This window comes from Pan troglodytes, chromosome 12 (genome assembly GCF_028858775.2).
Source record: "Pan troglodytes isolate AG18354 chromosome 12, NHGRI_mPanTro3-v2.0_pri, whole genome shotgun sequence".
NCBI lineage: Eukaryota > Metazoa > Chordata > Mammalia > Primates > Hominidae > Pan > Pan troglodytes.
This window is the reverse complement of record NC_072410.2, coordinates 11,136,002-11,160,693: the sequence shown is the minus strand read 5'-3', so window position 1 is coordinate 11,160,693 and position 24,692 is coordinate 11,136,002. Positions and strand designations below refer to the sequence as shown.

The 24,692-nt window shown below is 40.3% G+C and overlaps 1 protein-coding gene across 3 annotated transcripts in view; it reads left to right on the top strand.

Moving 5' to 3' along the window:
• Positions 1–24,692, top strand: part of TMEM87B (transmembrane protein 87B) — a 61,296-nt gene that overhangs the window by 3,513 nt on the left and 33,091 nt on the right. For all 3 annotated transcript variants that reach the window (XM_063789423.1, XM_063789422.1, XM_063789424.1), the window contains exons 2-8: positions 1,253–1,313; positions 5,439–5,530; positions 8,201–8,332; positions 15,254–15,304; positions 17,537–17,627; positions 21,409–21,470; positions 21,687–21,870. In XM_063789423.1, the coding sequence (XP_063645493.1) occupies positions 1,253–1,313; positions 5,439–5,530; positions 8,201–8,332; positions 15,254–15,304; positions 17,537–17,627; positions 21,409–21,470; positions 21,687–21,870 (673 nt within the window). The remainder of the gene's footprint in view (positions 1–1,252; positions 1,314–5,438; positions 5,531–8,200; positions 8,333–15,253; positions 15,305–17,536; positions 17,628–21,408; positions 21,471–21,686; positions 21,871–24,692) is intronic.

Genomic DNA, 24,692 nt, shown 5'->3' with positions numbered 1-24,692 from the left:
GTAGAAGTACCAGTTAAGCTATTGCAGAAATTAGGCAGGAAATGCAGAGGGCCTAAATTAGGGCAGTGGTGACAGAGATGGAGAGGAAGTACTAAATTTGATAAATGTTTGTGAGATAAAGTAGGCATGCCTTGGGGATTGGGTGATGGAAGTGGGGAACTGGAAGGAGCCATGGCTTGGGTGACTGTAGATGGTACCACCTCCAGCCAAGGTGGACAATGTAGGAAAAGTTGGTGAGCAGAGAGGAGTGTGTCTGGTTTAAAACAGGTTTGTCTGTTGGACATCTGCCAGTGGACATGTCCTTTAGGCAGTTGGGTATTTGGATCTGGAGCTCAAAGGAAGGATCCAAGTTGGGAATTTTATTGTTGTTGTTGAAACTCTGTTGGGGAAGGGAAGAGGTTACCACTTGTCCTATCAGTGTTTTTTGTTTTGTTTTGTTTTGTTTTTAATGCCTAATCATTTGTACATTTAACACAGTCTCTAACTGCAGGATTTTTATTCCTGAGAAGACATTAAACAACTAATCAATTATTTGATTTAAATTGTGGAAAGGTTGTGAAGAAGAAAGGGTGCTAGGGATTATATAAGGGAGGGCCTGGCCGGATATGGGCCACAGTGGAAGAATTCCTGCAGAACGGGCTTTTGAGCTGGGCTTTGAAGGGTGAGAAGGAGCCAACTAGATGAACAAAGGGTGAAAGGAAGGATTTTAAAGTAAATTTTTCAGGTTGACCACTAATCCTGAGGGCAGGAAAGAATATCATGCTTTTCTGGAACTGGAAAGTTGAGAGGTGGGCAGGACTTGATTATTCACGTCCTATAGGCTACAGTAAGAATTTCGGTCTGTTGTAATTGCATTGGTAAACCATAGCGACTTGGAGCTGGGAGAGGGGGACAGTTCCTTATCAAAAGTACATTCAAATTGATGCCAGGAGAGCAACATGCAAATGCAGTCAGTTCATGTCACGTCTGAGCAGCACTAATCCTGCAATGGCAGCATCTTTTACCTCTTATGTGTCACTGGCCCTAACTGAGTCTGCTAGAGGCCAGAGCCCTCCTGATCCTCAGGGTAACTGCAGGAAGTAGAACCATGACAAGGTTTTAAGCAAGTTAGTGATGTGATCAGATTTACATTAAAAAAAATACTCTTGTCAGAGAGAGGAGTGCAAGGCTTAGAACTCTATATGTTGTGGGGTAAAACAGTTGCAAAAAAAACTTTCTAACAAGATCTTCCTGTGTTTGTTTTTCATTTTAGAAATCAGGACCTTTGATATTTAGGAAAACTATGTTTAACTCTACAGATATCAAGTTATCTGGTAAGTATAATAAAACAATAAAATACTAGACTGGGCGCAATGGCTCACGCCTGTAATCCCGGCACTTTGGGAGGCCGAGGCAGGTGGATCACAAGGTCGGGAGTTCAAGACGAGCCTGGCCAACATAGTGAAACCCCGTCTCTACTAAAAATACAAAAAAGGTTAGCTGGGCATGGTGGTGGGCGCCTGTAGTCCCAGCTACTTGGGAGGCTGAGGCAGGAGAATCACTTGAACCCGGGAGGCAGAGGTTGCAGTGAGCCGAGATCGCGCCACTGCACTCCAGCCTGGGCGACACAGTGAGACTCTGTCTCAAAAACAAACAAACAAGAATAGTGAAATACTAATATATATATAAACAACATAATATAAACAAATACATTCATGTAAATGAATATAACATATATAATAAACTAAGCAAATGTTTTGTTTTTAAGTAGTTCTAACATTTTAAGGTTTTGTTTTGTTTCAGTCAGCACTTGGTTATTTACAAGAATGGATTTTTCTTTTTTTTTTTCTTGAGACAGAGTCTTTCTCTGTCACCCAGGCTGGAGTGCAGTGGCAAGATCTCGGCTGACTGCAACCTCCGCCTCTCAGGTTCAAGTGATTCTCCTGCCTCAGCCTCCGTAGTAGCTGAGATTACAGGCGAACGCCACCACGCCCAGCTAATTTTTGTATTTTTAGTAAAGATGGGGTTTCACCATGTTGGCCAGGCTGGTCTCCAACTCTTGACCCCAGGTGATCCACCCACTTCAGCCTCCCAAAGTGCTGGGATTACAGGCATGAGCCACTGTGCATGGCCCACAAGAATGGATTTTTCTGATCTTCTTTCAGAAAATGTAATGTGAATCATTTTATGAAAATTATAATTAAAGTCTAATAGAGGAACAAAAAAAATTTGTTTTTTGTGAAATTTAACTTTGAGTCTCAGATTTTTAAAACTAGATAAATTGCTTTTACGAATATATGAAATGTCATGATTGTGATAAACCCTTTATGGCCTTGAAAATTTTCAAAACGTACATATCCTCGTAAGAAGTAAAAATTGCTGGACAACATTTTAATTAGAGTTTTAAGGTTGATAAAAGTTAAAATATTCATTAGGTAGGGCCTGTCTTTTCTGTGTCAATACTGAGATACCAGAACTACCAAGGTTTTTTAAGAATTTCACTGGATTTTCATTGGATCGTATTCACTGTGGCCCAATTCCTCTTATTGTTTCCAGTAACCTAACTAGGAAAATTGGTTGCCAGAGTTAAAGTCTCAGGATAAGGAGCAGTTTTTTGCTGGGTAGAGCAAACTGGCTTCTACAGGATCCAAAGTCATGCCTCTTTCCTTTCACACAACAGATCATGCTCTGCTCATTTGTTGGGGGCAATTCTTCCTTTTATGGGTCTTTCCTGAGGGAAGTCAGGCTAGCCAGCAGCTAGAAAGCAGAGGTGGTTTCAAGCAGCTCTGTAATATCAATCATCAGTTGTGATAAGAGCTTGGTAAGAGGAAATTGAAGTCCAAGGTGAGAGAGAAAAAAATTTTGGCATCTGTTTATTTAATGAATTCATGTCTCAAAGTCTAGACAAAGGATTTAAAAGAACCTCAGTCTGGTGCTGACAAAAAGTTATATGGGAAAAAAAAGTAACGTCAGCCACTGAAACAGAATTTGATTTTTAAAAATCATTACAAATGCCTGAGATCAACATATGAGTAGACTACAATCAAGATGTTGTTATTAACTTATCTAAAGAAAGAATGGGACAGCATGAGGGATTTAAGAGCAAAAGCATAATAAAACTAGGGTTTAGTCAGGCAAATGCTGGTCATGTCCAACAGCATTGTTGGGGGAGAGGTTTTCTTGAACCATGACCACAGCTATGACATGGGGCTGGCAGGTGTGGATATAGCATCCACCTGAGCCTCCTTGGTCTGGTGCCATGCTCACCAAACCACCTTCTCATCCGTATTGGGCCTCCAGGGAGGCATGCTGAAGGGAAAGAGTTGATCATTACTAGTCCAGTTTACGGTTTCTGTTCATTGTAAGTGAGTAATTGAGTATTCTAATTTATACATCTACATGGTAATCATGAAAGTGAGTAATTGAGCATTCTAATGTACACATCTACCATTGGGAAAGGGTGAGATGAGAATCTGTGTTTTCACAGAGCCAGATTTTAGTGCTTGTTAAGCTAAGGACTGGTCCCTTGGATATATGTCGATGCTGTTTGGGAGATCAGATATCTGGCTTTTTTAAGGCAACCTCTCTTCTGCTGTCTCATTCAAGTCATGTGGAGCCTGTGCTAAAAAATATCTCAATGTAATTCACCATATTAACAGAATATAAGAAATGAACCATATGATCATCTCAAAGTATACAGAAAGAGCATTTGAAAAAAATTCAACACCCATTCATGATAGAAACTCAAAGAAAGTCAGAAATAGAAGGAAACTTCCTCAACTTGATAAAAGGCATCTATGAAAAATCTGTAGCAAACATCATACTGTCAGTTCTTCCCAGATTGATCTATAAATTCAGTTTAATCCCAGTCAAAATCCAAGCAGGCTTTTTGTTTGTTTGGTCGGTGCATATTGTGAATTTCACATTTCTGAGTGCTGGAGGACGTTGTAGTCCTTTAACGACTTTGTTCTAGCAGACATTTAAGTTCCTGGTGAGTCAGTTTGATGCTTTCCAGTTTTCTTGTTAAGTTCTTTTAGGATGGTTCTGCAGTAGCCTTTTGTCTAGGGCAAACTTAGCAGTGCTTCTGTGGTGTGGTCTTTCTGCTTGTCTTCCAAATACCTGGTATATTTACCGAGGCCTTTCCACTCTGGCTAGTGGAAACTCAAACAGTTCCCAACTCTGCGTGAGCTCTGAGAATTGTTGGGCTTGTTCCTATGCATGGGCAGGCTGCCCTTCAGCCAGAAACTCCAGGGGATCACTATGCAGATTTCTCTTTCTCTTTATGTAGCTTCCATCTCTTGGGTACTGTCCCCCAGAAAATCTACCAGCCTCAGTTTGTTGAACTTGAATCTCTGGTCTCAGTTTGGTTTCGCTCTTTGTCATTATCAGCCTTTGAGATGACTCCCAGTGATCCTTGCTTCCTGTTATTCATGATCTTGTGTGGTCCTCTAACACATTTTATCAGAGTTGGTCTGAGTGACTGATAGAGCATGGTGGAAATAATGGCACATCCCTTCTGAGGCTAAGTTATAAAAGATACTGTGGCTGCATCTTTGCTCTCTCTAATCACTCACTCTGGGGTAAGCCAGCTGCCATGTTGTGAGGACGTTCCCAACAGAGCTCTCCTTAACTCCAGACTTAATGCTTTTCAGTCTGCCTATTTGTGTCACCCTCTTACCTGGATCATTCAAAAGAAAGGCCAAACTCCTCAGCAGGGTCTAAGACCTCATGAATTTTCCCCAGCACTCTTCTCCAGCTTCAACTCTTTCTCCTTTCCCCAGCCTGTGTTCTAAGCATAGCAGACTATTTTCAGGGGTCATACTCATGCTGTGCTTTCACTCACCCTGGGCATTTACATGTTTGGTCCACCCTTCTCTTCACCAGGCTAACTTCTGCTCTTCCTTCAAGTTACAGGTCTCCTCCTCCAGCAAGCTTACCCAGAACCCATTCTTCATGCTCTCCTGGGCTATGATAGGTGACCTGCTCAGTGCTCCCTTGACTATTCTCAGCCTCTGGGACTACTGAGAGTGCCTGTTTAGTTGTTAAAACTCACTCCTCCAGTACCTCTTAAGTCATAGACAGGCATTGTTCTTGTTTACCATCATATCTCACAGGATGGCACACAGGATGGGGCTCACTCAGTATATTTTGAATGAATATGTGAGTGAGAAAAATGTTTGAGAGTGAAATAAGCAGTGACTTAGCATATCGGGCCACTCAGTTTATTTAATTTTAGACTTATACATGAAATGAGCAGTATTACAGCAGCTTTTGGTTAACTGTAACAATTTAATGAATTTATCTGTCTCACTTTACAGTGACTTTTTGGAGAAATTAGCTAATGTTTTACTCATTGTTACATTAAAGTAGCCTATTTTTAATTGCATTCTCAAAACCTTAAGTTTATATTAGAGTGTATGTATTATTCATGTAAAACAAGACTTTCTTTTTCTAAACAGTGAAGTCATTCCATTGTTCTGGGCCTGTGAAGTTTACCATAGTGTGGCATTTGAAGTATCATACCTGTCACAATGAGCATTCTAATCTGGAAGTAAGTAAAACACAAGTTTTTAATGTATATAAAGCTATGAAGGAAAATTATGGGTATAAAGATTAGCTCATCAAGCGAGGAGGCTAGAAATAGAGATTACAGTTTTAGAAGTGCTACAGATTAATTTTGGGACTTATGGCAATAAACCAAGTTACATGCTGAGAATACTACGAGCTTTTAGTTGCCTTGTATGATATGAAAAATGTTAGTAAATGTTTAAATTCAGGCTCGTAGGAGTCATTGATAAAGACGCTGTACATACAAATAAATGCTTAATTTGCAAAAGAAGTTTAAATATTTCACTTTTTAAAAAAATTATAGGGAAACTAGAACTGTATTGAGTACAAGTAGATTTAGTGAGCACAAGTAGATCGCAGAAAGAGGTGAGGAGAAGAAAGGAGGTATCTGGGGAAAGGCAGAGGATTCTGAGAGAGAAGGAGAAAGTGGCTGTGCTGAGCAAGGCTTTTCCTGCACCTGACTCTGAAGCCTGGGTTTCTTCCTCCTGGGATGTGCACTGGGCTCTCAGCAAGGTGTTTCTCTTGATGATTCTCATGATAGTTGCTTGGGATTGTTTCCTTTTCAGATTCTCTGTTACCTGTTTGGCTTCTACCTTGAATAATATATGGGTTTCCATATCTTTTTAAATTATATATGTATATATGTATATACCTATACATATACATATATATGTACATATACCTATACATGTATATGCATGTAAATACATATGAGATCTCTCTCTGTCACCCAGGCTGGAGTGCAGTGGTGCGATCATGGCTCACTCCAGCCTTGAACTCCTGGGCTCAAGTGACCCTCCTGGCAGGTTGCCTCAGGTAGCCTCCAGAGTCTCTGGGATTATAGACGTGAGCCATTGTAGCTGGCTTTCTGTATTGTTATTAGTATTATATTTCTATTTGGATTGAACCATGCCATTTTCCTTGAACTGCCTTTTTGGCTTCATCTCTAAATATTTTATACCCTCACACTAAATACTTCAATGTAAATTTCCTAAGAACAGAGATATTCATTTATTTTTTTCACAGTATAATTATAGAATTCAAATTTAACACTGATAAAATGCTATTATATATAAACCTTATTAAGATTTTGCAGCTGGGCAGGGTGGGTCACACCTGTAATTCCTGCGCTTTGGGAACCTGAGGCGAGAGGATCGCTTAAGCCCAGGAGTTAAAGACCAGCCTGGGCAACAAGTGAGACCCTGTCTCTACAAAAAATTAAAAAATTCGCCAGACACAGTGGCATGTGCCTATAGTCCCAGCTGTTCGGGAGGTTTAGGCCGGAGGATCCCTTGAGCCCAGGAGTTCAAAGTTGCAGTGTGCTGTGATTGCACCACTGCACTCCAGCCTGGGAGACAGTGAGACCTTGTCTTCAAAAAAAAAAAAAAAAAAAAAAAGTTCACCAGTGTCCCAATATTGTCTTTTAGAGCAGGCCCCCCCCCACCCCCCCTGCACACACACTCCACACCCTGTACAGGAACCAATTCAGGTTTGCATTTCATTTCCTTTCCTTGTTTTTGTTTTTAGTTCCTGATAATCTGGATTTCCCCCCTTTTTGGTGTGTCATGGCATTGATAGTTTTGAAGTGTACAGACCATTTATTTTTGCAAAATGCCCCTGAATTTGAATATTTCTGATGTTTATTCATGATCAGATTCAAGTTATACATTTTTGGCAGGAATACCACAGAATACTGATTTGTCTCATTTTTGGTGATGTTAATTTGATCAGTTGGTCAAGGACATATCTGCAAGATTTTTTCCATTCCAAAGTTACTACTTTTCTCTTTGTTATTAACAACAACTTGTGAGGAAAAACTTTTGAAACTATGTAAATATCTTGTGGTTTTCATCAAACCTTCAGCCACTTGTTTTAGCATCCTTTCATGATTCTTGCCTGATGAGTCAGTCATTACTGTGCTGATTGCTGAATGGTGATTTTCTACTTCCTTTATTAGCATTCTACTATAAGGATGCACTCTCTCTACTCCCCTAATCAATCTGTCTTACCTGTCAGTCATCAGGTTGGACTTGTTGATTTTTACTTTGTTATATAGGTTATAATCTATTACTGTTTTTATATATTTTGCTCATATTGTCCCATATTTGGTCTGTGGGAGCCAACTCCACTTTTTTTGATGACTGGGAGCTGCCATTAAGGAGCCTGGTTCATTCATCCATTCAAGGATGCCAGGAACCTCAGGTAGTTGTGTAAATGAGCGTCTCCTCTGCACTCAGCTACCTTTGCTGTATCTTACTGTTTGCTTTCTCTTTTTTGTAGTTGAATGCTACTTTCTTTCTCTGTAAAATCTCTTACACATGGGATAAAATACAAGTAGCCCCAGAACAAAGTATGTTTTATTTCTCTGGGAACTATTTCATTGTAGTATCTTAGTCAGTTTTCTTATTGTAAGTGTGCTTGTGTTATGTATTACTGTATCTGAACACACTGGAATGGCTAAAAGGTTATGATTATCTCAATTATATTAAAATTATATTTGAAACAGTTTTTATTTGGTATTTTATTCTATTGTGTATTTCCAGGTATTTCAAACTGAATATACTTTAGGTATTATTTAGACATTAACTTTTATTTATATTCTAGGATAAGAAGTGTGGGAATAAATTATAACATAGAATTTTACCTTATATAGGAGCTGTTCCAAAAACATAAACTTAGTGTTGATGAAGACTTTTGTCATTATTTGAAGAATGACAACTGTTGGACAACAAAAAATGAAAACTTAGATTGCAACAGTGATTCACAGGTGTTTCCCTCTTTGAATGTGAGTATCTGACTTGCCATGTTAAAGTTTATTTTATTCCCAGTGAATACAAGTATCAACTGAAGTAATGTTTTATGGGAATTTTGATAAAGGTGGTATCTGACTTGCCATGTTAAAATAAAGTTTATTTTATTCCCACTGAATACAAGTATCAACTGAAGTACTGTTTTATCAGGATTTTGATAAAGGTGGTTAACTTGTAAATTTTTAGGTTTAGTTTGTTTGTGTGTATAGTAGTACATAATAAGTAAGATACGTGGCTGGGCGCGGTGGCTCACACCTGTAATCCCAGCACTTTGGGAGACTGAGGTGGGTGGATCACCTGTGGTCAGGAGTTCGAGACCAGCCTAGCCAACATGGTGAAACCCCATCTCTACTTAAAATACAAAAAATTAGCTGGGTGTGGTGGTACGCACCTGTAATCCCAGCCACTCAGGAGGTTGAGGCAGGAGAATCACTTGAACCCGGGAGGCAGAGGTTGCAGTGAGCCGAGATCACGCCATTGCACTCCAGACTGGGGGACAAGAGCGAGACTCCGTCTCAAAAAACAAAAACAAAAACAAAAATAAACCTAGCAGTCAGCCTTGGTTAGTGAGATTATGAGGCATTTAAATTTATTTTTTGTTCTTTTGTAAATTCTGAAGTAAAAATGTCTTTAGTAAAAGTTTTAAAGGAGTTCTCTTTAAAATGTGTTGAAATATAATAAACACAGAAAAGTACACATCAGTGTACTCCTCAATGAATTTTTAAAAGGCCAGGCACAATGGCTCGCACCCATAATCTCAGCACTTTGGGAGGCCAAGGCGGGCGGATCATGAGGTCAGGAGATCGAGACCATCCTGGCTAACACAGTGAAACCTCGTCTCTACTAAAAATACGAAAAATTAGCCGAGCGTGGTGGCGGGCACCTGTAGTCCCAGCTACTTGGGAGGCTGAGGCAGGAGAATGGCGTGAACTCGGGAGGTGGAGCTTGCAGTGAGCCGAGATCACGCCACTGCACTCCAGCCTGGGCAACAGAGTGAGACTCCGTCTCAAAAAAAACAGACAACAAAACTGAGCACAACCATGTAGACCCTGATGAATTATAGAACGTTTTAGCACCTAGAACCCCCTTTTACTTCCTAACACTTTCCCTGCCAATGGCAACACTATCCTCATTAAGGAGAAGGTTTTATTTTTATTTTTTGACTTTTATTTTCAGGGGTACATATGCAGGTTTGTTGTATCGTAAACTCATGTTACAGGAATTTGTTGTACGAATTATTTCCATGACCCAGGTACTAAGTTTAGTACCCAATAGTCATTTTTTCTGCTCCTCTACCTCTGCCCAGCCTTCACCCTTAAGTAGGCCCCTCTTTGTGTCTGCTGTTCCCCTCTTTGTGTCCATTTTCTCATCATTTAGCTCCCACTTATAAGTGAGAATATGTGGTATTTGGTTTTCTGTTCCTGTGTTAGTTTGCTAAGGAAAATGGCTTCCAGCTCCATCCATGTCCCTGCAAAGGACACGATCTCCTTTTTTATGTCTGCATATTATTCCATGATGTATATGTACCACGTTTTCTTTATCCAGTCTACCATTGATGGGAATTTAGGTTGATTCCATATCTTTGGCAATGTGAATGGTGCTGCAGTGAACATATGTGTGCATGTGTCTTTATGACAGAACGATTTATATTCCTTTGGGTATATAATATACCCAGTAATGGAAGTACTGTGTCAAACGGTAGTTCTCTTTTCAGCTCTTTGAGGAATTGCCACACCGCTTTCCACAATGGGTGAACCAATTTGTACTCCCACCAGCAGTGTATAAGCATTCCCTTTTCTCCACAACCTTGCCAGCATCTGTTATTTTTTGACTTTTTAATAATAGCCATTCTGACTGGTGTGAGATGGTATCTCATTGTGGTTTTGATTTGCATCTCTCTGATGATCAGTGATATTGAGCTTTTTAAAATATGCTTGTTGGCCATATGCATGTCTTCCTTTGAAAAATGTCTGGCCATGTCCTTTGCCCTCTTTTTAATTTTTTTTTTGTTTTTTTTCTTGTAAATTTGTTTAAGTTCCTTATAGACACTGGATATTAGACCTTTGTCAGATGCATTGCTTGCAAATATTTTCTCTCATTCTGTAGGTTATCTTTTTATTCTGTTGATAGTTTCTTTTGCTGTGCAGAAACTCTTTAGTTTAATTAGATCCCATTTGTCAATTTTTGCTTTTGTTGCAATTGCTTTTTTGGCAACTTTGTCATGAAATCGTCACCTGTCCTATGTCCAGAATGGTATGGTCTAGGTTGTCTTCATAGGGTTTTCATAGTTTTAAGTTTTACATTTAACTCTTTAATCCATCTTGAGTTGATTTTTGTATATAATGTAAGCAAAGGGTCCAGTTTCAGTCTTCTGCATATGGCTAGCCAGTTATCCCAGCACCATTTATTGAATAGGGAGTCTTTTCACCATTGTTTGTTTTTGTCAACTTTATTAAAGACCAAATTATTATAGGTGTGCTCCGATATTTCTGGGCTCTCTATTCTGTTCCACTGGTCTATGTGTCTGTTTTTGTACCAGTACCATGCTGTTTTGGTTACTATAGCCCTGTGGTATAGTTTGAAGTCAGGTAGCATGATGCCTCCAGCTTTGTTCCTTTTGGTTAGGATTGCCTTGGCTATTCGGGCTCTTTTCTGGTTCCATATGAATTTTAAAATAGTTTTTTCTAGTTTTGTGAAGAGTGTCATTGGTAGTTTGATAGGAATAGCATTGAATCTGTAAGTTGCTTTGGGCAGCAGGGCCATTTTAACAGTATTAATTCTTCATATCCATGAGCATGGAACATCTTTTTTTTTTTCTTTTTTTTGAGACGGAGTCTTGCTCTGTCACCCAGGCTGGAGTGTAGTGGTGCAGTCTCCACTCACTGCAACCTCCGCCTCCCGGGTTCATGCCATTCTCCTGCCTCAGCCTCCCAAGTAGCTGGGACTACAGACGCCCGCCACCATGCCCGGCTAATTTTTTGTATTTTTTTTAGTAGAGATGGGGTTTCACTGTGTTAGCCAGGATGGTCTTGATCTCCTGACTTCATGATCCGCCCGCCTCGGCCTCCAAAGTGCTGGGATTACAGGCATGAGCCACTGCACCCGGCCGAGCATGGAACATCTTTCCATTTGTTTGTGTCATCTCTGATTTCTTTGAGCAGTGTTTTGTAATTCTCATTGTAGAGATCATTCACCCCCTTGGTTAGCTGTATTCCTATGGGATTGCATTCATGATTTGGCTCTTGGCTTGGCTGTTGTTGGTGTACAGGTATGCTAGTGATTCCCCCCCCGCCCCCCCGCCGCCACCACCACTGCCCACTCTGTCATCCAGGCTGGAGTGCAATGGCGCAGTCTCTGCTCACTGCAACCTCCGCCTCCTAGGTTCAAGCAATTCTCCTGCCTCAGCCTCCTGAGTAGCTGGGATTACAGGCACCTGTCACCATGCCCGGCTAATTTTTGAATTTTTTTTTTAGTAGAGACGGGGTTTCACCATGTTGGCCAGGCTGCTCTCAAACTCCTGACCTTAAGTGATCCTGCTGCCTTGGCCTCCCAAAGTGCTGGGATTACAGGAGTGAGCCACCATGCCCAGCCGCTAGTGATCTTTATATATTGATTTTGTATCCCAAAACTTTGCTGAAGTTGCTTATCAGCTCAAGGAGCTTTTGGGCAGAGAGTATGGGGTTTTCTAGATATATAATCATGTCGTCTGCACACAGGGATAGTTTGACTTCTTCTCTTCCTATTTGGGTGCCCTTTATTTCTTTCTCTTACTTGATTGCTCTGGCCAGGACTTCCAATACCATGTTAAATAGGAGTGATGAGAGAGGGCATCTTTGTCTTGTGCCGGATGTCAAGGGTAATGCTTCCAGCTTTTGCCCATTAAGTATGATGTTGGCTATGAGTTTGTCATAGGTGGCTCTTCTTATTTTGAGATCTGTTCCCTCAATACCTAGTTTATTAGAGTTTTTAACATGAAAGGATGTTGTATTTTATCCAAAGCCTTTTCTGTATCTATTGAGATGATCATGTGGTTTCTGTCTTTAATTCTCTTTATGTAATAAATCATGTTTATTGATTTGCATGTGTTGAACCTACCTTGCATCCCAGGGGAAAGCCTGCTTGATCATGGTAGATTAACTTTTTGATGTGCTGCTGGATTTGGTTTGCTAGTATTTTGTTGAGGTTTTTTGCATCAGTGTTCATCAAAGATATTGGCCTGAAGCCTTCTTTTGTCATGTCTCTTCTATGTTTTGGTATCAGAATAATGCTGGCCTTATAGAATGAGTTGGGGAGGAGTCCCTTCTCCTCAGTTTTTTGGAATAGTTTCAGTAGGAATGGTACCAGCTCTTCTTTGTACTTCTAGTAGAATTTAGCTGTGAATCCATCTGGTCTTGGGCCTTTTTTTGGTTGGTAGGCTATTTCCATTTCAGAGTTTCTTATTGGTCTGTTCAGGGAATCAGTTTCTTCCTGGTTTAGTCTTGGGAGGGTGTATGTGTCCAGTAATTTATCCATTTATTCTAAATTTTCTAGTTTGTGTGCATAGAGGCATTGATAGTATTTTCTGATGGTTATTTGTATTTCTGTGGGCTCAGTGGTAACATTCCGTTTGTCATTTCTAATTAAGTTTATTGGATCCTCTGTCTTTTCTTCTTTATTAACCTACCTAGCAGTCTATCTGATTAATTTTCTCAAAAAAACAGCTTCTGGATTCATTGATCTTTTGAATGGTTTTTCATGTCTCAGTCTCCTTTAGTTCAGCTCTGATTTTGGTTATTTCTTGTCTTCTGCTAGCTTTGAGGTTGGTTTGCTCTTGCTTCACTAGTTCTTTTAGTTGTGATGTTAGGTTGTTAATTAATTTGAGATCTTTTTAACTCTTCTTTTTTTTTTTTTTTTTTTTTTTTGAGACAGAGTCTCATTCTGTTCCCCAGGCTGGAGGGCAGTGGCGCAATCTCGGCTCACTGCAACCTCCACCTCCCAGGTTCAAGTGATTCTCCCGCCTCAGCTTCCCGAGTAGCTGGGATTGCAGGCACCCGCCACCACACCCAGCTAACTTTTGTATTTTTAGTAGAGATGAGGTTTCGCCATGTTGGCCAGGCTAGTCTGGAACTCGTGACCTCAGATGATCCACCCGCCTCAGCCTCCCAAAGTACTGGGATTACAGGATTACAGGTGTGAGCTACCGCACCCAGCCAAGATCTTTTTAACTTTTCACTGTGGGTGTTTAATGCTATAAATTTCCCTCTTAATATTGCCTTAGCTATGTCACAGAGATTCTGGTATGTTGTATCTTTGTTCTCATTAGTTTCAGAGAACTTCTTGATTTCTGCCTTAATTTCATTATTCACCCAAAAGTCATTCAGGAGCAGGTTGTTTAATATCCATGCAATTGTATGGTTTTGAAAGATTTTCTTAATCTTGATTTCCAATTTTATTGTTGTGGTCTGAGAGAGTGGTTGGTATGATTTTGGTTCTTTTGCATTTTCTGAGCATTGTTTTATTTCTCATTGGCTGATTTTAGAGTATGTGCCATGCAGAGATGAGAAGAGTGTATATTCTATTATTTTTGGGTGAAGAGTTCTGTAGATGTCTATCAGCTCCATTTGATCCAGTGTTGAGTTCAGGTCCTGAATATCTTTGTTAATTTTATGCCTCAGTGATCTAATACTTTCAGTCGGGTGTTGAAGTCTCTCACTATTATTGTGTGGGAGTCTAAGTCTCTTTAAACGTCTCTAAGAACTTGCTTTATGAATCTGGGTACTCCTGTGTTGGGTGCATATATATTTAAGAGAGTTAAGTCTTCAGTTGAATTGAACCCTTTACCATTACATAATGCCCTTCTGTGTCTTTTTTGATTTTTGTTGGTTTAAAGTCAGTTTTGTCTGAAATTAGGCCTGCAACCTCTGCTTTTTTTCTGTTTTCCATTTGCTTGGTAGATTTTTCTCCAACCCTTTATTTTGAGCCTGTGGGTGTCGTTATATGTGAGATGAGTCTCTTGAAGACAGCAAACCAATGAGTCTTGCTTATTTATCCAGCTTGACATTCTGTGCCTTTTAATTGGGGCTTTTAGTATTGACATTGTGGGTTTGATTGTGTCATCATGTTGTTAGCTGGTTATTATGCAGACTCATCTGTGTGGCTACTTTATAGTGTCACTGGTTTGTATACTTAAGTGTGTTTTTTTAGTGGCTGGTAATGGTCTTTCCATATTTAGTGCTTCTTTCAGGAGCTCTTGTAAGGCAGGTCTGAATGAATTCCCTCAGCATTTGCTTGTCTAAAAAGGGTCTTATTTCCCCTTCACTTATGAGGCTTAGTTTGGCCAGACATAAAATTCTTGGTTGGAATTTCTTTTGTTTAAGAATGTTGAACATAGGCCTCCAATTCTCTTCTCCTTGTAGGGTTTCTGTGGAGAGGCTTAATGTTAATCTGATGGGCTTTCCTTTGTGGGTGACCTGACCTTTCTTTCTAGGTGCCTTTAACATTTTTCTTCATTTTGACCTTGGAGAATCTGATGATTTATGTGTCTTGGGGATGATCTTCTTGTAAAGTATCTTGTGGGGGTTCTTTGCATTTCCTGAATTTGAATGTTGGCCCCTCTAGCTAGGTTGGGGAAGTTCTCATGGATGATATACTGAAATAGGTTTTTCAAGTTGCTTCCATTCTCCCATCTCTTTCAGGAGTGTCAGTGAGTCATAGATTCCATCTCTTTATATAATAGAGGCAATTTTTCAAAAGCAGAACTTTGTCACTTGTGTTTGGGATACAGTGAGATTTGTTCTTTGATGTTTAGCTTTTTAATTTTTCATTTTTCTTCTAACTTTTTTTCTTAATTATTAAAACAATTTTTCTCCGTAGAAATGCAGCAGTATAAAATGGCATTATTTACTCTTTTTTTCCAGAATAAAGAACTAATAAATATCAGAAATGTTTCAAACCAGGAAAGATCAATGGTAAGCAGTTTGATTTGTCTTTAAATCAAATATACACAAGTTAACGTAAGACTGAAAAAAGTCGCTGATGGATAGATACTTAGAGAGTGATATAAAGTAGGGTTATTAGAACTGTGGAAGGAAAAGGAAACATTATTTAAAACCATATGTTTTCAGGCCAGGTGCAGTGGCTCCTGCTTGCAATCCCAGCACTTTGGGAGGCTGAAGCAGGTTGATTGCTTGAGGCCAGCAGTTTGATACCAGCCTGGCCAACATGGCAAAGCCTCATCTCTACTAAAAATACAAAAATTAGCCAGGCATGGTGGTACATGCCTGTAATCCTAGCTACTTGGGAGGCTGAGGCATGAGAATCACTTGAACCTGGGAGGTGGAGGTTGCAGTGAGCTGAAATTGCACCACTAAACTTCAGCCTGGGTGACAGAGCAAGACTCTGCCTCAAAAAAAAGTTTTCTTATATATGTCTATATGAATTTTGTATATACTGTTACTATCTTTGTCTAAAAATATCCTTAAAGCAATTTAAGATGAATTTCTATGCAGCCTTTCTTTTCTTTAAAAAATAAAATTCCCCCTCTAAATGTGCAAGACAGCATAGCAATGGGCTGTGCGTGTCATTAAGGATTTAAAGAAATAGAAACCATGAATGTAGCATGTGGGAGGGAAATTTTGGCATTCTGGGGAATTACTAAAAGTCAGAAGACTGAGTAAGAGGTCGAAAGGGATGGGAGTTATGTGTAGGGACTGAAAACAGGTTTGGGAGAGCTTAATGTTTGCTTTTATACTATGACTCTTCATGTTTTCTCTTCAACCATCCTAAAGAAGTCTGATAATGGAAAGGCACTCGCTCTGCAGTGGCCTGGACAAACTTTGTACAAAATCTGTCATATGATGAGGAGTAGGAAATGAAAGAAACGGATAGGAAATATTCAGGAAAATGGAGTATAAGAAGTGTGATCCAGTTATAGGAGGGCACTGGAGAATTTACAAGCATTACAGTGGGAAGTTTTATTCCTTAGTGGAATTGCAAGTAACATAGTGCCTTAAGAAATTTGAATCATTTAGCTTATGTACTTAATCTGAGTCATTTCTGACAATGTTATCTAACTTCCTCTTCCCCCAATTCAATTTAAAAACCACACATTAGGCCGGGTGTGGTGGCAGGTGCCTGGAATTCCAGCTACTCGGAGGCTGAGGCACGAGAATTGCTTGAACCCAGGAGGCTGAGGTTGCAGTGAGACAAGATCGCACCATTGCACTTCAGCCTGGGTGACAGAGCGAGACTCCATCTCAAAAAATAAATGAATAATGAAAACCACACATTAAAATAAAACAAAATGTTTGATAAAATTAGGATAAAATATGAGAAGAGTATTGTTAGAAAAAAGAGGTTTTTTTGAGACACAGGCTTGCTCTGTCACCTAGGCTGGTGTGCAGTGGTGTGATCTCAGCTCACTACAACCTCCGCCTCCCAGGTTCAAGCGATTCTTCTGTCTCAGCCTCCTAAGTAGCTGGGACTACAGGTGCCTACCACCACACCCGGCTAATTTTTGTATTTTTAGTAGAGACAGGGTTTTGCCACGTTGGCCAGGCTGGTTTCAAACTCCTGAGCTCAAGTGATCCACCCACCTCGGCCTCCCAAAGTGCTAGGATTACAGGTGTGAGCCACCCTGCTCAGCCCTAGAAAAAGTTTTTTATTGATAATATTAAACAATTTATAGATTGGTAATATTAGAGGGAACCTGTAAAAATATAAAAGATAGAAAACATTGAAGAATGAGAAAAGCTTCTTTCCTCCTTTACCTTTTTAGGTCTGGAAGGATGGTGTTTAAAAAATAAGAGAAATAGCTATCTTTCCACTACCTGCCATTCCTTTTCTGTTTTTTTTTTTTTTTTGTGTGTGTGTGTGTGTGTATGTCTGTGTGTGTGTGTCTGTGTGTGTGTTTAAAAGAAACCCAATATGACTGGACATAGTGGCTCACACCTGTAATCCCAGCACTTTGGGAGGCCAAAGCAGGAGGATCACATGAGGGGTCAGGAGTTTGAGACCAGCCTGGGCAACATGGTGAGACCCCCATCTCAAAAAAAAAAAAAAAAAAAGGAAAAAATTAAAAAATAGAAAAATTTAAAAAGTAACCCGATTCAATTATTTTAAAATATGGCAAACGGTTGTTCAGCTGTATTACATAGCAATTTGTTAAAAATAACGAAGAATTTTTTTCACCTCTATTTCAGGATGTTGTAGCCAGAACACAAAAAGATGGGTTTCATATCTTTATTGTTTCTATTAAAACGGAGAATACAGATGCAAGCTGGAATTTGAATGGTATAGTTAAACTGCATGCATGTTTACTGTCTGCATTTTCTGTATTCTGTATTTTTGTCACTGACCTGAGTCAGCATTCTCTGTTTCAAATACATCATTCAAAAATGAATTTCTGTTAATCATACATTTATTTTAGATACTTAAAATGTAACATTAAGTTATCTTATTGCTACTATTTATTTTTTAATTGATTTAAAATTTTACTGTGTTAAGATAAATTTTTAAAATTTCAAACTTCGTAGTGGGATATAAAATTCTCCATTCTTTCAGATTAAAAAAATTTTTTTAACATGTAGAAATGTGTAGGCAACTTTTTAGTTGTGTATTTCAAGTAGGTTATGTTCTCTGTTTCTTGAAAATGGCCGTCATCAGGGATTTAAGATTTTTATTATTTGACAAATTTTATTTTAAAGGATCTGTCTGTGTAGCCTAGGAGTAGAAGCAGCGTATCTGCCAGCATGTGCTTCTATGGTCTGTGAGGCACCCCCACCACTGTAAGTTAGACCCTCTGTGCCTTGTTAAGCTGTAGTTCCTTAGTGCCACAAAAGTAGACTTACAATAAGCAGTTTTCAAGAGAATGAATGCTTTCCCGTATTCTAGAATCACTTTGGCTGATGTTTTCCATAGTGGGTGTCTGCTGGGGCCAGCAGTAGCCAATCAGCATGTGAGGGCCCTGGGGATTTGATACTGCTCTGATTCAGCCAGTCAGCTGGCAGAAACCAATGAGGTGAGGTAGGCATTGCTGCAGAGGAGGCTCGGTCTGGTGTACTGCATGGCCCTTTGGAGGGAAGCTGGCAAGGTGGCTGCTCTGGAAGAGTGTGAGGTAAGGCTTCCTTCTGGAGATGGCATCATGAGCCAGACTGTGCCAAGTAGAGGGAGCAGGGACCCTGATGCCATTCTGTCACCTCTCTTAGTCTGTTTGTGCTGCTATAATAGAATACTTGACACTGGGTAATTTATAAAGAACAGAAATTTATTTCCCCACAGTTCTTGAGGCTGGGATGTCTAAGATCAAGGTGCCAGCAAGTTTGGTGTCTGGTTAGGTCCCTGGTGTCTGCTTCCAAGATGGCACCTTAAATGATGTGTTCTCACATGGCAGAAAGGATGGAAGGGCAGGAAGCACAAAAGGGGACAACCACTCTGCTCTCACGGGGTGGAGGCAGAAGAGCAAGGAAGGGCCTAAGCTAGTTCCCTCCAGGCCTTTTGTAAGGCATTAATCTATTCAAGAGGACAGAGCCCTCATGACTTAATCACTTCCCAAAAGGCCTCACCTCTTAATACCACCACAGTGGGTATGAAGCTTTAATGAATTTTTGAGGACATTCAGACCATAGAACTAGGCTTGTGTCCACTTCTTTCCCAGGCATTGTGTCTTTTCCCCTGACACCAGCGGGCAGTTTTGAGCCCCTGCTAATTAGTAGCTGGAGCTGTCACTGAGCCCTGCATGTTTTGCACTGTACTCGGCACATGGTTTATTATTGCTGTCTCAGACAAAACCCAACCTAGATGTGTGAGTTTGGTAATTTATTCCAAGTTACGTCAAGGAAGATAAGGTCCCGGTGAGATGAGTAAATTAGCAAGGGGGCCAGTCTGAGGTCTTGTTTGGTAGCTGGGACTACTGTGCTCTTGTATATGATCAGATTTGGCACAGGTTTTTAGAATAGCGTGTATACAAGTAGAGGGATCTCTTTTCTTCTTTTTATTGTAAATTGACAATTACATATGACATAAATGTATGGGGTACAAAGTGATGTTATAATCTATAAATACAGTGTGGAATAATTAAGTCAAACTAGTTAACATACTCATCACCCCAAATGCTTAACATTTTTTGTGGTGAGAACATTTGAAATGTACTCTCTCAGCAATTTTGAAACATACAGTACTCTGTTAACTATTCACCATGCTGTGCAATAGAACTCAAAAAAAGAAAAAACTTACTCCTTCTGTGTGAGATTTTTTTTTACCCTTGGACCATCATCTGCCCATGCCTCCTACCCCCCAGCCTCTGTACCCACCATTCTGCTCTCGTATTAGGAGTTCGATTGTTCTAGATTCCACATATAAGTGAAAATGTGCAGTATTTGTCTTTCTGTGCTTGACTCATTTCACTCAGCACAGTGTTTTCCAGTTCCATCCATGTTATTGCAAATGACAGAATTTTCTTCTTTTTAAAGGCTGAATAGTATTTCATTGTGTATATATACACATTTTCTTCATCCATTCATCTGTTGATGGACACTTACCTTGATTCCATAACTTAGCTATTGTTCATACTGCTGCAGTGAACATGGGGGTGCAGACAGCTCTTTGACAAACTGATTTTAGATCTTTTGGGTAAATAGTAAAGTGGGATTACTGGATTATATGGTGATTCTGTTTTTAGTTATTTGAGGACCTTCCATGCTGTTTTTTATAATGGCTGTACTGATTGACATTTTCACAAAGCACCCCTTTTCTCCACATCTTCATCAGCACTTACTCTCTTTCATCTTTTTGATAAAAGCCATTCTGACAGGTGTGAAATGATATTGGGGTTTTAATTTGCATTTCTCTAATGACTAGTGATGTTGAGCATTTTTCATGTATTAATATCTTTTGCTCATTTATATGTTTTCTTTTGAGAAACATCTATTTAGGTCCCTTGCCTTTTTTTTTTTTTTTTTTTTTTGAGACAGGAGTTCGCTCTGTCACCCAGGCTGGAGTGTGGTGGCACAATCTCGGCTCACTGCAACCTCCACCTCCTGGGTTCAAGTGATTCTCCTGCCTCTGCTTCCCAAGTAGCTGGGATTACAGGTGCACGCCACCCCACCTGGCTAATTTTTCTGTTTTTAGTAGAGACGGGTTTCACCATGTTGGTCAGGCTGGTCTCGATCTCCTGACCTTAAGTGATCTGCCCACCTTCGCCTTCCAAAGTGCTGGGATTACAGGTGTGAGCTGTCACGCCCAGCCCCTTGCCCATTCTTTTTTATTTAATTTTTTTTATCTTTTTTTATTTTTTGAGATGGAGTCTCGCTCTGTCGCCCAGGCTGGAGTGCAGTGGCGTGATCTCGGCTCACTGCAAGCTCCACCTCCTGGGTTCACGCCATTCTCCTGCCTCAGCCTCCTGAGTAGCCGGGACCACAGGCGCTCGCCACCACGCCCGGCTAATTTTTTGTATTTTTAGTAGAGACGGGGTTTCACCGTGTTAGCCAGGATGGTCTCGATCTCCTAACCTCGTGATCCGCCCGCCTCGGCCTCCCAAAGTGCTGGGATTACAGGCGTGAGCCACCACGCCCGGCCTGCCCATTCTTTTAATTGGGTTTTTTGTTTTCTTGCTATTGAGTTGTTTGAGCTTATGTATTTTGGATATTAACTCCTTCTTGGATATATGGCTTGCTAATTTTATCTCCCAGTATCTAAGTTGTCTATGTCTACTGTTAATTGTTTCCTTTGCTGCAAAGAAGCTTTTTATATTGATGTAATCCCAGTTGTCTATTTTTGCTTTTGTTGCCTGTGCTTTTGGGATCAAATCCAAAAAATCATTGCTCAGACCAGTGTTGTGTAGTGTTCTCCCTATGTTTTCTTCTAGCAGTTTTACAGTTTCTGGTCTTACAGTAAAGGTATCTTGGTAAGGTTACATAATCAAACAAATACTAATTGTCCAATACCATGTATGTGCTACATACAAATTCAGCATTTGTTAGTGTGGTTTGTATTCTTGGAGCCTTCTGGGAAATGAACTTACATTTAAAGATTTAAGACTGACTGTTAATTAACTCTCTCTTCTTCTCTATCCTAGTTTCTCTTTCTATGATTGGGCCTCATGGATATATCTCTGCATCAGATTGGCCCCTAATGATTGTGAGTATTTCTCATCATTTTTTCCTTTTTAAAAAATGAATTTTATACCCTAAGAGCTTTGTGGTAGTAATTCCTCAGTAGTTAATGCTTTGACATATCCTGTATTTCTGGTTCCAGAGTGACTGGAAAATGAAGGGTTGGATACTTGAATGTAGAAGTGCCAACTTTCAAATGACCAAAAGGCTTAACTGACTACAATTGCTTCTCTTCCTACAGTTTTACATGGTGATGTGTATTGTTTATATATTATATGGCATACTCTGGCTGACGTGGTCTGCCTGTTATTGGAAAGATATATTAAGAATCCAGTTCTGGATTGCAGCTGTTATTTTTTTGGGAATGCTTGAAAAAGCAGTTTTTTATAGTGAATACCAAAACATCAGCAACACTGGACTGTCAAGTAAGTTTTGACTGTCTCTGTAAATATAGTATGATCTAAGAGTTCCCCAGTATTTATGAGCAGAGCAGTGGGAGGCCCCCTTCTGAACAGTGGTTTGGAAACAGATATATTATAGATGAAGAGAAGGAAAGCCAAGAAAAGAATGTCAGAGTAGGCCTCTGATCTGGCCAAGCATGTGTCTTCTCTTCATTATCTGTTTTCCTTCTTGCTAAATTTCCCCTCACTTTCCTCCTGGGAAAAATAAAAGTCCCGTTTCCTAAGGTTCAGCTTGCATTAAAGCAGCACAAAGTTCGGGACAGGGAGACTTCAGGTGCTGTCAATCCTTTTAACATACTTCTCCTTCCCCCCACATCTTTTCTTTCTGCTTCTCCTTCAAAAAACGAAAGGAAATTGGCCGCAGGGAGTAAAATCAGGGGTGCTGGAATGGATGGTGCCTGCAGCCTCCTTGTGCTCTCCCCACCTCTTTACTCCCACAAAGATCTTCATATAACCAGTGGAGGCACCATCACAGTTTACGCAGTGGAATATGTGAAGCAGGGAGGCCATACAGCTGGGCATCCTCAGATGTGTGCCCCAGACTTCTAGAAAGTAGATTTCAGGCCAGAGAAGTAAAGGTACAACTCTCCCACCAAACCTTTGGAAAGAGAGAGCTCAGAGGGGTTGACGGTGCTCAAGAGTGTACTTCTGAGTGACCAGTTACAAATGATCTTGGTGCAGATTTTCAAAGGGCATGATTTTGTCTGATATTGATTGACTGATTGACAAGGTCTTGATCTATTGCCCGGTCTAGAGTGCAGTGGTGCAATTTTTGCTCACTGCAGCCTCGACCTCCAGGCCCAAATGATCTGCCCACCTCAGCCTCTGGAGTAGCTGGCACTATGTGTCTGTTACTTATTTTGAAATACTCTAGAAAAAAAATGAATTGGACAATAGATGAAACAAATTTGGCGTAACGTTGCTAATTATTGAAGCTGCATGATGGGCACAAGGGAAATCATTATATTGCTTTCTCTCTTTTTGGGAGTATTTGAAATTTCCCCAAATAAAAAGTTTAAAAGGACATGTACCAAAGAATAAAGAAAGGACAAACATCCAGGATGCATATTAGAGATATCACTACTCTGTAAGAAGTTTTTTATGGTGTGTGTGTGTGTGTGCGTGTGCGTGCATGTGTGCTCTAAACCAGATGATGAAGGAAGGGTAGATCTGCCGCTTAGAATTGAAGCATTCCTGAATGTAGAGAAGGCAGTTCTGATGCTTTGCTGTCAGTGGTGGTGATCTCTTGTTTAGTGAAGGTAAAGGGTGGCATGGACTTTAGTGAGGAGCAGCAAAAACCTGAGATCCATGAAGAGGTAAGAGGCCATCTGCCATCCTCAGGGAATCTAAGCTGTCTGAGATGGCACCAGAGGGCTTGGAAGAGATACCCAGACCACTGTCAGGGTCTTTGAGGAGTCCTGTCCAATAGGAGAGGTGGGCAGGAGCTGATGTCCTTTCTGATTTTCCCAAGTGGGAATTCTGTGACAGGGGCTGTCTTGCCCAGCATTGATCTTGAAGTATCAAATTTAGAAAAATCATTAGAAGGATGAGAAGCATTGACTGTTAGGACCCAACATGGGTACGTTAAGAATATCATGTCAGACTAATTTTTTTGTTTTGGGATGCTAGATTGACAGGAAGATGTAGTAAACTTAGTATAGCTGACTTCTTCAAGGCATTTGACAAGGTCTCTTGTGACTTTTTGTGGACAAGATGAGCTGAAAACTGGTGGTGCCGCCATATCTAAAGAGTTCATGGAGATAATCACTGGTCAGTCTAGACCACTGCTGTTTTCTGTGGTAGCCACAAGCCACATCTGGGTACTTAAGTAAAATTAAATTAAATTAAAAATTAAGTTCCTCAGTTGTTCTAGCTTCATCTCAAGTGCTCAGTAGCCACAGGTGACCAGTGACTGCTGTATTGGACAGCACAGAGGTAGACCACTTCCATCATTGCAAAAGGGTCTGTGGGACAGCACTGGTCTGGAGCAATGGTTCTCATCCCTGGTTTTGCATCAGCATCACTTGAAGAACTTTAAAATGGTACCAGTGCCAGAGAGTCTGATTAGGGCAGACCTAGGAATTGGGGCTGTGTAGAGGCTTCCAGGTGATTCCAATATGCATCTAGGGTTGAGAACCATTGAGCTAGGAGGCTTTGAATGGTGTCTCTCTCAGATTTTAGGCCTTGTTGCTGTTTTATTCTTCTTGTGGATCTGTTGGTTTGTTCAACTAACATTTATTGTGTGACTATGTAGACAGCATTCTCTTAAACTTTATGGATGATGTGAGGCTGGCCACGGTCGTAAATACTTAGGGGCATAGAGAATCATTTTAGATAGACCCTTTTCACTTGAAGATACGTGATGAGAGGCAAGAGAGTTGACATGCTGAATAGAAAGGTGAAATCTGATGGATAAGACCTTGAACTTAGGTTTGGAGTACAAATTGCAAAAATACCAATGGAAAAGTTTTAAAAAGAATTTAAAAATTGAAGCTGATGAAAAGCAAACTCAACATAGGTAATAATAGGGTGGTTGCCTCCCACAAGCTCCCACAACCTCAGATTGCAGCAGGAGCCTGGAAGGAAAGTTGAGAATCTTGCTGTACAGGCCACACTGTACCAGAAAGGTTGTAGTCACATTACCTCAAGAGGAGTATAGACAGCCCATGGAGGGATTGACAGCACACTCATCCCTCAACATTTGTGATGATAAACCCCTTCTTCACATTCTGCACTCTTTCGGAGAGCTCATCCATTGTTTTCCTCCTAAAGCTTCTCTCCTGTGG